Here is a 12,117-nt window from a genome sequence, read left to right as displayed (position 1 = left end):
CAACTAGGTGTCCCGACCTTTGGTCCTGCCACAGTTCCTCCCTTCCTCCCCAGAGACCTTAAGGATCCTCGTGCCAGGAGGGGCCCCCTGTGCTCCACCCCAGGGAGGAGAAGGATAGCCTAGACTTCTCCCAAATCCGTACTTTTTGGGCTCTGTTTGGGCGCATCCTTCCTTCCTGTGCCCTGTGGCTGCCTCACCCACTGCAATGCGTGTACTCCTGGGAGCTGACATCAGAGCACAGAGGAGGCAAATTCCACTGGCCAGCCCAGGTGGCGGGGGCATGCTGGGTTTAACTGCCCATCTGTAGCCATCTTAGACCATGGGGGGTTGGGCAATATCTGAATAAGTGTGAGGAGCTGGTTGGGCAGGAGATCTGTGGGGGACTTCGGGACAGGATGGGGCCCTGGACCCTCTCTTTCTTCCCCTTTTCACTGACCTCTCTGTGTCAGGCTATTTCAGACTTGTCCCCTTCCCTCACACTGCAGATCTCTGTCCCCATGAGACGATGTCCCAGAGTGGTCAGGGCAGTAATGGAGGCTGGGCAGACCATCATGGGTTCCAGTCCAGCCCCACCGTGGGGAGGACCTTCGGAGGAGCCGTGTGTACAGAGCGATGCTTGACCCTTGGCAAAGGCACCCGATTCGTGTTTCCTTAGTGCACACCCTACTGTACTGTACTTCCTCCTCGTTTGAGGATCCTCAGCTTGCTCTTGGTGGCCTTCTCCTGCCCTCCCCACCCCCAGGCGTTGTTTTGGGGGTGTGTCCCTTCCCAGAACCTCGGCCTCTCCTTTCCTTTTCCTTGCAGAATTGCTCTTCCTGTGATCTCCCAGCCCCAGCCCGCCCTTTGGGTCTCGGTGGTGGGCCCCTCCCAGCCTTCCTCTCTCCCGGGCCCTTCCTCCACTCTTTCTATTCCTGGTTGGACCAGCCTCTCCCATTGTCTGTTCCCAGGAAAGGGCTGTCTCACGGGTCGAGGGGTGGGGGCCCCCCGGCCAAGAAGAAAGCCAGGGCCAGAAGCCCCCGCCCACCCAGAGCCAGTGGCTTGCAGCCGGTGGCAGGGGCCTCCAAGTGCCAGCATCATTTTTAGAAATCTCGATTTCTAAGTTAGTCAGCAGCCACAATCTGACACCCACGTGTGGGGGCTGATGACTTCCCGACTGCCTCTTGTAATTTCAGCAGACCCCAAAGGCGGGGGCGGCAGGGGTGGGGGAACCACAAGTGCCACAGAGAGCTTCCCAGCAGCGACCTTACTGGAGGGTGTGGGGCCCAGCCCAGCCTTGAGGGAGCTGCTCTTTGTTGCAACTTGTGACCAGGCTGATGGCCTTTGGCCGAGGCAAGGTGGGTGGGGTCCCACAAGCAGCGCCCTTGGGAATGGACAGTGGACCCTGCAGAACCACAGCCCACTGTTGGCATCCCAACAAGCCGTGTTACCCGAATCCTGAGGGGAAAGGTCAAGCCTTTCTGCAGACAGACCTTCCAGTGTTTTCCCTCTGCCTTTTTATTTTTTTAAAGATTGGCCCTGCGCTAGCATCTGTTGCCAATCTTCCTCTTCTTTTTTTTCTCTTTCTTCCCAAAGCCGCAGTACACAGTTGTGTGTCATAGTTGTAGACTTATAGCTCTTCTACATGGGAAGCTGCCTCAACATGGCTTGATGAGTGGTGAGTAGGTCTGACCCCGGGATCCGAACCGGTGAACCCTGGGCCGCCGAAGCGGAACGCACCAACTTAAACCACTATGCCACCAGGCCAGCCCCATCCGTCTGCCTTTTCTTGCCTGGGTTTTGCTGTGGTGTGTTTCTCTCTCTTTCCCTCTCTTGTTCTGTCTTTGTTCTTCCTAAAAGCACATAGCTTAAATGGGACCAAAGTATTTCTTTCCGTGGTTACAGAAACAGACACGTAGGTCAAACCCAGGTACATTCACCTGCAGCAGCTGCAGGCAGGGGCATCCCAGGCCTTTCAGAATTGAAAGATGTCAGCTCAGAGGGCCCCAGCCCAGCTTCTCCGTTTTACCAGCAGAGGAGTCGAAAGGCCCACAGAGGCGGAAAAACACGTTTTAGAAGCCTCGGGGGAAACACTTCTGGGATGAATTACAGAGGGATGGTATGGTAGATGGAAAACTTTGAATTCAGGCAGGCTGAGCTCCAGGCTGGGCTCTGCCTCCTCCCAGCTGTGGAAACTCCAGCCGGTCACATACCCCTGATGGGTGGCATTCCACAGGGGAGGCTCCCTGCCTGCCCCCCACAGATGCAGAGAGGGAGATGCTGTGATCTCTGGGGGCATGTTTCATAGGGTTGAAGGGAACCTGTGCTGCATGCATCTCTCTGTGAGGGAGGACCGGCCTCCTGGAGAAGAGGCCGTGGCTGTAATACAGGCAGGTCTGGCTGTGTGACCTTGGACAATATTCTGCACCTTCCTGAGCCTGGTTTCCTCCCCTCTGGTCTTGCAGGGTAGTTGTGAGGATCAAGGATGCCATTGTAAAGGGCTTAGTGCCCAGTGGCTGGCACGTAGGAGGTGTTCAATAAATGGCTGCTCATCATTATGTTCAGAAGAGAGGCTGCCCTGTGACGTCCATGGGGGACCCGCACATCCCTGCGCACGTGGAGACATTGCCTGGCAGGGACTGGAGTATGAAACATTGTTGGCTGCATCACTTGGGGTCACTGTCCACTCTGAGGCAGGGCCGTGGTGGCAGTCAGGGCTTGGGACACCGTAGGTGCATGCAGGGCCTGGCAGAACAGTCTCAGGTGCAGAGGCAGCTCCTAGAGTAGAGATCCTGAACCTCGGGGTCCATGCCCCCCAGAAAGTCTTCAGAGGCCCAGGAACTCCCAAATCGTATGCAAAATGTACTGTCTGTGGGGAGAAGTGCCACAGCTCTCATGAGATTCTTAAACAGGGCCATGACTAGAAGAATTAAGAACCTTTGGTCAGCAAATGAGGCATCAAGACCCACTGTAAGAGGGCATGGCATGTGGTGTCAGCTCAGCCCTGCACCCTGGACGTGACCAGCTAACCTCACCCACACCTCAGCCAGCAGGGACGAGCCAGTCAGAGACATCAGGGCCTGCCCTGGGTACCTGCTCTGCATAGGCTCAAGGTCCGGCTGGACCCCCAGGTTTGGGGTGTGGCAGAGAGACCGGGGCTCTAGGAATCAGGGTGAAAGCCAGTGGGGCCAAGCCTCTGTGGGTGCTGGCTCAGGACTGGGGACCTGAGGTGGGGGGTGGGGGGTTCAGGGTAGAAGTCACAAGGGCCTTGGAAGGTAGAGAGAGAGGAAATGAGGCCATGCAGGCCTCTGGGACCCCTTCTTATCGTTGGAAAGTGGCCTGTGTGAGGGCTGGGCCTGGGGTTCTGTCCCTGTCTGAGTGGACTTGGTCAAAAAAGCCATAAAATGGTCTCTCTAGGGCTTGAATTCTAGTTTGAGGGATATCATGGCAGGATCTTTCCTCAGAGCCTTAGTCAGAGCCCTCAGGCTGTGTTCCATGGAGGTGCGGCTGTGGGCTGAGGGTGTTTCCCTTCTCTTGCTCAATTTCTTTTTTTTTTGTTCCTTATTTCATTTGCCCTATCTTACTTACGTTTTTCTCATAAACCACTGAAATCATTTTGAGAAGCAGGGAGGGTATAAATGGAAAGAAAAAACGAAAAGATCTTCTTTTATAGAAAAGCCGTCTGGAGAAAGTGGGCTTTCAGTTTTGGGCTGTTGTATGTTTTTCTAAAAGATGTTACTTTTTGATGATAAGTCGATAATGCTCATTAAAGACAATGTGGAAAATCTATAAACGTAAAAAAAGAAAGAAAAAGAAATTGCCCATAATTGCATTATACAGATAACCACAGTTAGTATTTTGGTATGTTTCCTACTAGTCTTTTCTTACATGTATAAATTAAAACTTTTTTTTTGTATTTGTACTGTAAATGGTATCTAGTTTTCTTACTTAACATATATCATATGTAACATGGACAGTTTTCTGTGGTACTAAAAACCCTTTATGAGTGTTTAAAATACTTTAGTCCCCCATAGTTATTTAGACCCTCCCCCATTTTACATTATTATAAATAAAGCCTTGACAAACATCTTTGTCCATAAAGTTCTTTTCAAAGTTAAGATTATTTCCTTGAGAAAGATTGAGAACTGGACTTGGGAAGAGAGGCTGGGTCAGCAGTCATGTAGGTGTGAGCACATGCTTGTGGGTGTGTGAGGGCTGCATTCGTTGTCAGCCCTGCAGAGCAAGGGGACCGAGGCAGGCCTCCTCCGCAGACCCCCGTGTGAGCCAAGTGACTCCTTCGCTCATCTGTGGGTTTTGTTGGTGGGATAGAGGGAGAGAAAATGCTTCCCAGTGACTCATCTTTGAGACCTGAAATCCCCTCTGACCCTCAGGGTGATCAGGGCAGAGCCTTTCATGCTGGTGACCAAATACCGGCCTAAGTCAGGGCCGCCTTAGAGACTGCAGAGATCAAGGGAGCCTGATCAAGTGTTTATGTCCTGCCTGCCCAGTGCGCACAGCCCCGTGCTCAGATGTGCTTTGAGACCTGTGCGTCATTCCAGCTTGGCTGAGCTCTGTTCCAAGGCAGGCTGGGCTGGTTTTCTCCTCAGAAAGGCTAGTCAGTGGGGTCAGCCAGCGGATAAACTCAAGTTAACTTAGCTATTATTGCTTTTTTGTTAATGAGGGGAGGACCAGCTGTGAAGATGCCAAACCACTCAGAAATGTTGCACAGTCCTTGAGATTTCATGTCCCAGGACAGATTCTGTGTTCAGGCAAAAGAAAGCAATCGACAAGGATTTTAAGTCTCAACCGGACTCCCAAGGGTGCCTTGTGCTTCACTCAGCTCTCGTTTTATTATTTTTTTGAAAAATATTTTTCCTGTGAAGTTATGGATCTTGGAAGCTGTGAGAAGCGCTGGCGATCTCATTGGACTCGTGAGCGAGCAGGAGCTCTCTCGTGGAGGGAAGCTCAGGGTGAAGCTAAGCCCTGAGGAAAGGGAAGGACAGGCGGGCAGGAGAGTCTGTCCCCACAGCCCTGGGGGTCCTCAGGAGTGATGGCTGAGTGCCCATCCTCCATGATCGCGGGGACTGAGGGAAAAGGAGCAGGATTGGCTTCTCTTGGACTGTAGTTAACAGGAACAAACCCGCTCCTTCTCAGAGATGAGATTCGAAAGTAGAGGCTGGATGTCCTGGGTGTTCCTGAGCCCAAGATCACTTGACTTACATCTTAAAATTCCACAGCCCACTAACGTGTCCACAGATGCTATTCAAAGGGACCTCCTTTGACAAAGAACAAAAGCGCCTGTAGGACTGAAACCACCTGAAAAATTTTATTAAAGTCAATGTACCAAATGTTTAACATGCTTTGAAGAAATCAGATCTGAGGTGTTCCTGCTATAAAGCAGTCTCTGAGAAGTCAAACTGAAAGCATAGACGTGAGATGTGCCCAGAGCCAAGAGATCTAAGAGAAATATTCTTTTCAGTGTGACCCATATTTGCCACTTGCCTCCTGGGTGCCGGGTGCAGTGCTTGACTCTGGGGGACAGAGATGTGGAAGACTGGATTTCTTGCCCCAAGGAGTCTAGGTGGGGGAAGACCTAACATGGCTAGTCATGGTGCCAAGGACAGTTAGGAGGAATTGATTCTGAATAGGGAGTCCATGTAAAGCCCAAAGGAAGCAACATTGGAGATGGGCTTGAAGAGTGAGCACAATATTGATGCTTAGAGATGTGGGAGAAGGGTCTGGAAGGCAGGGTACACAGGGATGGGTATTCGTGGTGTTCTTGGGGAGAGTCATCTGTGTGACGGTGTGACTGGGAGAGGAAAGGCAAAGGATGAATAGGAGATGTTGAGCTGTTGCCAGGTTGTGGAGGGCTTTGACAGTCATCTTAAGAAGTTTGGACTTTGTTCTGTAGCTAATAGGGACTCATGGGAAGGTTTTTGAGCAGGGAGGTAACTTAATTTTTGAAATTAGAAGGAAACACATAAATACATGCTCATTGAAAGATTTTAGCTGTACTGAAGTCTATAAAGCAAAAAATGAAAATGCTCCCCTTCCCGGAGGTAACTACTGTTCTCCTTCATGTCATTTCATCTACCTGTATTTACAGATACAGATACATAAAAGTCAAGCCTTAGAAGTGGGAAGGAAGATGGAAGGAAGGAAGACCTCCGCTCTCTCTCTCACACACCACACACACACACACACACACACACACATGCACACACACCCCTACTTTTTAACGTTACATAAATAGGACTGTAATGTAGGGAAGCCTGCACTGTATCTTATCAGTTGGCTCATTTTGCTCTCCTTCGTATAATTTCAGAACATGGTTTTATTGGATATTCACCAGAACTGCTGCAGAACAATACTCTCCCAGATTACAGCCCTGGGGAGTCTTTTTTCACTGTCTTTGGGGTGTTCTTCCCAGCAGCTACAGGTACAGTAATTTGGGTTCTTTTTCACTCTTACATTATGGGTATAAATGCTTGGTTCCCAAAACTTATCATGAGTGGCCTGCATGTGCTCTCAGGGTGTATATCTGACTTCAGAGGTGGCCTTAGCTTTGACTAAAAATCTATTATTGTAACAGAGAGTTTACTTGTTCATAATTCCTGAAGGCCCCCGACATGATTTAATCCTCCTTACCCCCTATACTTATATATTGACACCTCTCGGCCAAGTTGATAGAGGGGACATATTTCTCTTAGGGCTGAACGGGATGGATTCCTTGGTAGGACAAGCTGCCATTTCCACTCTGGAATAGGAGCAAACTTGGTCTAGAAACTTCTCTTCCTTTACCCCAACCCCGTGTCTTCTCCCAGGCGGGCAGAGAAATGGTATTCTTTTCTTGCTACGCTGGGTGTGGGCGAAACCAGGATCCCATGGGCAATGAATGAGTCTCCTTACCCGCCTTCCCCCTTTCCCACTCCACCATGGCCAGAGAGGAGCCTTCCACAGCTGAGGTCCCTGTAGAACTCTTGTCTCATGCTTGGGGCCCTGGCCTGGAAGGCAGTAAGCTAACATGTGGACCAGATGATCCATAGCAAACAGCCATTTGCCGGGGACTGGGCTTGTCCCCAGGGCACAGACTCAGACAAGCACTTCACTCTTGATCAAGGCACTGTTGATGCCCTGGAGTGTGGCCGATTTTGTCTCCTTATCCTCCTCTCCTTCTCCCTCTGCCTTCCAACATGTGGCCATTTCCTTGCTCATTATCCTCTCCCCAAATAAGACAGGGGTAGAAAAAGGAGGAAAAGCTATTAGAATGTCGAAAATTTAACAGACTGTTCATACCAAATGTTGGCAAGGATGTGGAGAAACTGGAACTCTCATACACTGCTGATGGGAATGTAAAATGGTATAACCATTTTGGAAAACAGTTTGATGGTTTCTTAAAAATTAAACATACACCTAACCATTCCACGCCTAGTCATCTACTGCAGAGAAATGAAAGCGCGTGTCCACATAAAGACTTGTACACGAAAGTTCAAAGCAGCTTAATTTGTAACAGTCCCAAACTGGAAACAACTCAAATATTCATCAACAGGTAAATGGATAAACAAATTATGGTACAGCCATATGATATAAAACTACTCAGCAATAAAAAGGAGTGCACTGCTGATACATGCAACAATCTAGATGATTCTCAAAATAATCACACCGCATGAAAGAAGTCGGACAAAAAAGAGTAACTTTTTTAAAAGATAAAATTATATGAAACTTCATTTATATGAAATTCTAGGAAATGCAAACTATAGCAACAGAAAGCAAATCAGTGGATGCCTGGAAATGGGGGTGAGGGGAGCAGGAGGCGGGGGATGAGGAAATTTCGGGGGATGAAGAATAGGTTCCTGACTGTGGTGATGGTTTCACAGGTGCATTCATATGTCAAAATTTTGCAGATTGTTACACCTTAAACATGAGCAGCTTATTGCATGTTACTTATGCCTCAGTAAATCTGTTAAAATGAAAAAACATTAACAACTTGAATCGCCTTGAATCAACTTTCCTCAGTCCCTCCATTTTCTTGCTCCAGCAATGGCCGCTCTCTCTCCCCTTCAGAGCCAAACACCAGAGCTTAGTCTGTGCTCCTCATCTCTCTTTTCCTGCCTCCTGCTCCACTCCTCCACTCTCTCCTTTTGGAATTCCAAGCTTGTCTCTCCAACAAAATGGTTCTTTCCAAAGTCATCAGTGACTTCCATGTTGCTCAAGTCTATAGACATTTTAAGTTTCTCAATGTATTTGCCCCCTCAGCAGCATGCCATTCCCTCCTTCTTTCCTCTTGCCTTTTATGACCCAGCGCCCTCCTGTCTCCCTCCAATCTCTCTGACTTGCCTTTATAGGTGCATCATCTTCTGCCTGCCCCTTCAGTGTTGGGGTTCTTCAGGCTATGCCTAAGCCCTCTTTTCTTCTTTCTCTGCTGTTTTCCTTGGAATCTCATATGCTCACTATTCAATGACCACCCACAAAGCTGATGACTCCCAAATTTATCCCTCTAGCCCAGACTTCTCTAAGCTTCACATCACGTATTCAGTTGCCTACGTGACGTCTTCCCTTGGGTTTCTCGGATCCAACATGATCAGAACCCAACCCACCCCACCTACCCCCCAACTGGTTCTTCTCCTCTACTCCTGATCTCAGGAAGTGGCACCTCCATCCAGCCAATTGCTCATGCCAGTGATGGGGAGCTATTCATGATACTTTCCTCTCTTACCAATACCCTCCAAGTCCTGTCACTTTTGCCTCCTAAAGATCACTGGATTCTCTATACTTCTCTCCATCTCTACCATCTGACCACTCTGGTCCAAGCTTCGTCTCTCACATGGATCTCTGCAGTGGCCTCTTATCTGACCCCTCTTGAGACTTGGCCACAGGAATGAGCCTGGAGCTAAGCCTCAGTAATGGCAGGTAGAATCCTGATCCGCAAATCCAGGTGTGGCAGAAATAGAGCATCCCTTTCATTTTTGTGAAATGAGAAGAGAGTCAGTCTCTGACTCTAAGCCTTCATTCTCCTAGGATGACTGAAAATTGATGTCAATTATTCATCATGCCTCCGCCTTGCCCTGCCATTCTGTTCCAGGTCTTAGGGTCTTACACAGTACTAAGGCATGTTAGGGGGATTCTGTCTATTCATCATCTGTGCACAGAACCAGGCCCTCCCATTGTGCTGTCTGCAGATCCCTTTGAGTTCATGCTCTCTGTTGCTTCTCAGCCACTTTTGGGGACCAGAAATCTGCTGAGCCTGGGAACCCTATGCTTAGAGTCTGTGCACTTCCCAGACTCTCCTTTCCGGGGTCTTGCTGGATCCCCACAGTCCTGCCAGGGAGTGGGCCCCAGGTCCGCATTGCTCCAGATCCTGTGGGTCTTTCTCTCCCTGCCCCCAGCTCCAGGGACAATCTTCTGTTCTAATATGGGGGACACTCCTGTCCAGGGCCAGCTCTGCAGGCTCAGAAGGGCCCCATGCTTGGTTTAATGCTTGGCTGTTGCTAAAATTCTTACTAATTTTTGAACAAGGGATCCCGTATTTTTATTTGCACTGGGCCCTGCAAACTATGTAGCAAATTCTGTTCCTGTCGCCCCCATGCTTTCCCAGCCATTCTGCTGCAGTTTTTCTACTTCTTCCATCCTCTGAAGTCTCCTAAGGGCCCAGGCTTTTGAGAAACAGAACCCAAAACAGCGTGCAGGCAAATTTTGCTTCCTCCCTGCCACGTATCCCCCCCAAGGCAATAAAATATAGGTCAATTTCCTCTTGAATGGACAGAAAAGGCAAGGGGGAAAATAAAATAGAGGGAATTAAAAAAAAAAGTTAACATCTGAAAATACTGTCCAGCCCCCGCCCCAGTCCACCTTCCCCTCCCCCACCAGACGGAGCCCGCATTCAAGAAGCTTCCCACCAGAGCTTTTCCTCGGGCCTGGCAGTGAGTCCCAACACCAAGTCAGGAACTCCTGGGCGCAGGTGCCAGGTTAGCAGTTACACCTGGGGCGAGGCTGTGGGCCTCCATGGCCGGCAGCACTCCAGAGGGCGTTCTTCTCAGACACCCCCAGAGGGTTGTCTCAGTAATGTGACCCTTCTGTGCCGCCTCCACACTGCCCCCACGGCTTCCCTCCTTTGCCTCTCCAGGCCCCACATCTTAGCTAAGAGAGGGGATGCCTGGTCTGAAAGGGGGACCTGGGGTGGCAAGCCTCCCCTCCAGTACTTGTCCCTCTGGTAAGGAATTAGCAGGGGCCTGAGGTTTGAAGATGTTGCTAAGCGGCATCTTCACTTTTTTTTTTTTTTTTTTTGTGAGGAAGATCAGCCCTGAGCTAACATCCATGCCAATCCTCCTCTTTTTGCTGGGGAAGACTGGCCCTGAGCTAACATCCGTGCCTATCTTCCTCCACTTTATGTGGGAGGCCGCTGCAGCGTGGCCTGACAAACAGTGTATTGGTGTGCACCAGGGATCCGAACCCAGGTTGCCAGCAGCAGAGCGCGTGCACTTAACCGCTACGCCATGGGGCCAGCCCCTAAGTGGCATCTTCAGAGCTTTAACTGGACTAACACTTGATATCAGCTTGTCCAGTGACTCTCAACTTTTTTTTTTTTAAAGGACTTTTAAGTTTCCTTTGCTTTTTTTTTTTTTTGAGGAAGATTGGCCCTGCGCTAACATCTGTTGCCAATCTTCTTCTTTTTTCTTTTTTTCTCCCCAAAGCCCCAGTTTGTAGTTGTGTATCATAGTTGTAGAGTTCAACTTTTAATCCATATTCTTTTTTTTTTTTTTGTGAGGAAGATCAGCCCTGAGCTAACATCTGATGTCAGTCCTCCTCTTTTTTGCTGAGGAAGACTGGCCTTGAGCTAACATCCATGCCCATCTTCTTCTACCTTATATGGGGCGCCGCCACAGCATGACTTGACAAGCAGTGCGTCGGTCTGTGCCCAGGATCCGAACCTGCGAACATCGGACCGCCACAGTGGAGCGCGCGCACTTAACCGCTTGTGCCACGGGGCCCGCCCCTAATCCGTATTCATTTTTGATACTCATACTTAAAAACCTCAGATACACTGGAAATTCTGATATGCCTCCCTGGACCAGAGAGGGGTGTCTTTGTCCTTCCTTTGAGAAAGATTGTGACCTAAGAATGTTAGTCAAGCTTTATTTTCCGTTTAAATTATGAAAATATTATTTTGTAATATTCCAAATATAAAATTATAATGTTGAACAACTGTCTACACAGATTTCTTTTATCCCACCCTTCTTAGTGAGTGTACTTCCCTGTCCCTCCCACCCCCCCTTGGCCCAACCTGGTTGAGAATCACTGATCTGATCCTTTATTTTACCAACTAGGAAAGGAGGAGCACAGAGGAGCTTATGAAGGATCACTAAAGGTCACCCAGCTAATCAGTGACAGGAGTTGGGCCACCACCCTGCTGTGGAGAGTTGCCCTCCCCTGGCTCTCTCTCTGTTTTCCAGGGGCCCCAATGTAAACTCGGTAGGCAGGACAAACAATTTGTATCACTTGGCTTTCTCCTGGCAGATGTCCTGTTAAGCTATGAAAAGCATGGATGATTGACAGTTTCCATGGTGATGGATTTGCCAAGGATTAGCTCTGAGTGAGTCATGGCTGGGGCTCCCTCCAACGCCATCCTCTTCTGGAACAAGAGAACTTCCAGGCTGTGGAGAGGGGAGAGGAGTTTGGAAGAACAAACACTTCAGTCCCCCCACCCTGTGTCCCCATCTCCGGCAAGAGACAAATTATTTACGTGACCTCAGAGATTTTATCCCAAGGGCAGGAGACTTCCTGGGTAGAGCAGCTGAAGACTAAGTTTCAGTGGCCCCTCTGGACTTATGAAGCAAGTCCTTCTGTCCTTCTGTCCTTCTCACTGCACTCCACCACACCCTGTGGTAGTGGCTGCAGGGTGGGGCTGGGACCTTGGAGTAGACTCTGCATTTGCTTTGTTAAAGCACTTTCCTTCTCCAAGTTACACCACCAAACTTTCCCTGAAAAACAGACATCTCTCCCTACAGAGTTTTCATACATAGACACACACATGCAGCCACTCCTGGGATCCGGGACCACAATACATGGAGGAACTAGGACATGGAAATTCACTGGGAATAATACCAGTGTGTGAAGTCATGTAACCCTTGTCCCCAAATCTCA

At 49.3% G+C, this 12,117-nt stretch overlaps 1 protein-coding gene across 3 annotated transcripts in view; it reads left to right on the top strand.

Annotated features, from left to right (window-relative positions):
* The window catches only part of SLC12A8 (solute carrier family 12 member 8), a 126,087-nt gene that overhangs the window by 68,664 nt on the left and 45,306 nt on the right, over positions 1-12,117 (top strand). For 2 of the 3 annotated variants that reach the window (XM_087439732.1, XM_087439734.1), the window contains exon 5: positions 6,302-6,415. The exons of the other annotated variant lie outside the window; for it this stretch is intronic. In XM_087439732.1, the coding sequence (XP_087295858.1) occupies positions 6,302-6,415 (114 nt within the window). The remainder of the gene's footprint in view (positions 1-6,301; positions 6,416-12,117) is intronic. 3 annotated transcript variants of the gene reach the window in all.

The sequence above is a fragment of the Ceratotherium simum genome, chromosome 15, assembly GCF_057802395.1.
Source record: "Ceratotherium simum simum isolate JZ-2026a chromosome 15, ASM5780239v1, whole genome shotgun sequence".
NCBI classification, from domain to species: domain Eukaryota; kingdom Metazoa; phylum Chordata; class Mammalia; order Perissodactyla; family Rhinocerotidae; genus Ceratotherium; species Ceratotherium simum.
The sequence above is the reverse complement of the archived record's forward strand: the minus strand, read 5'-3'. Positions and strand labels throughout refer to the sequence as shown.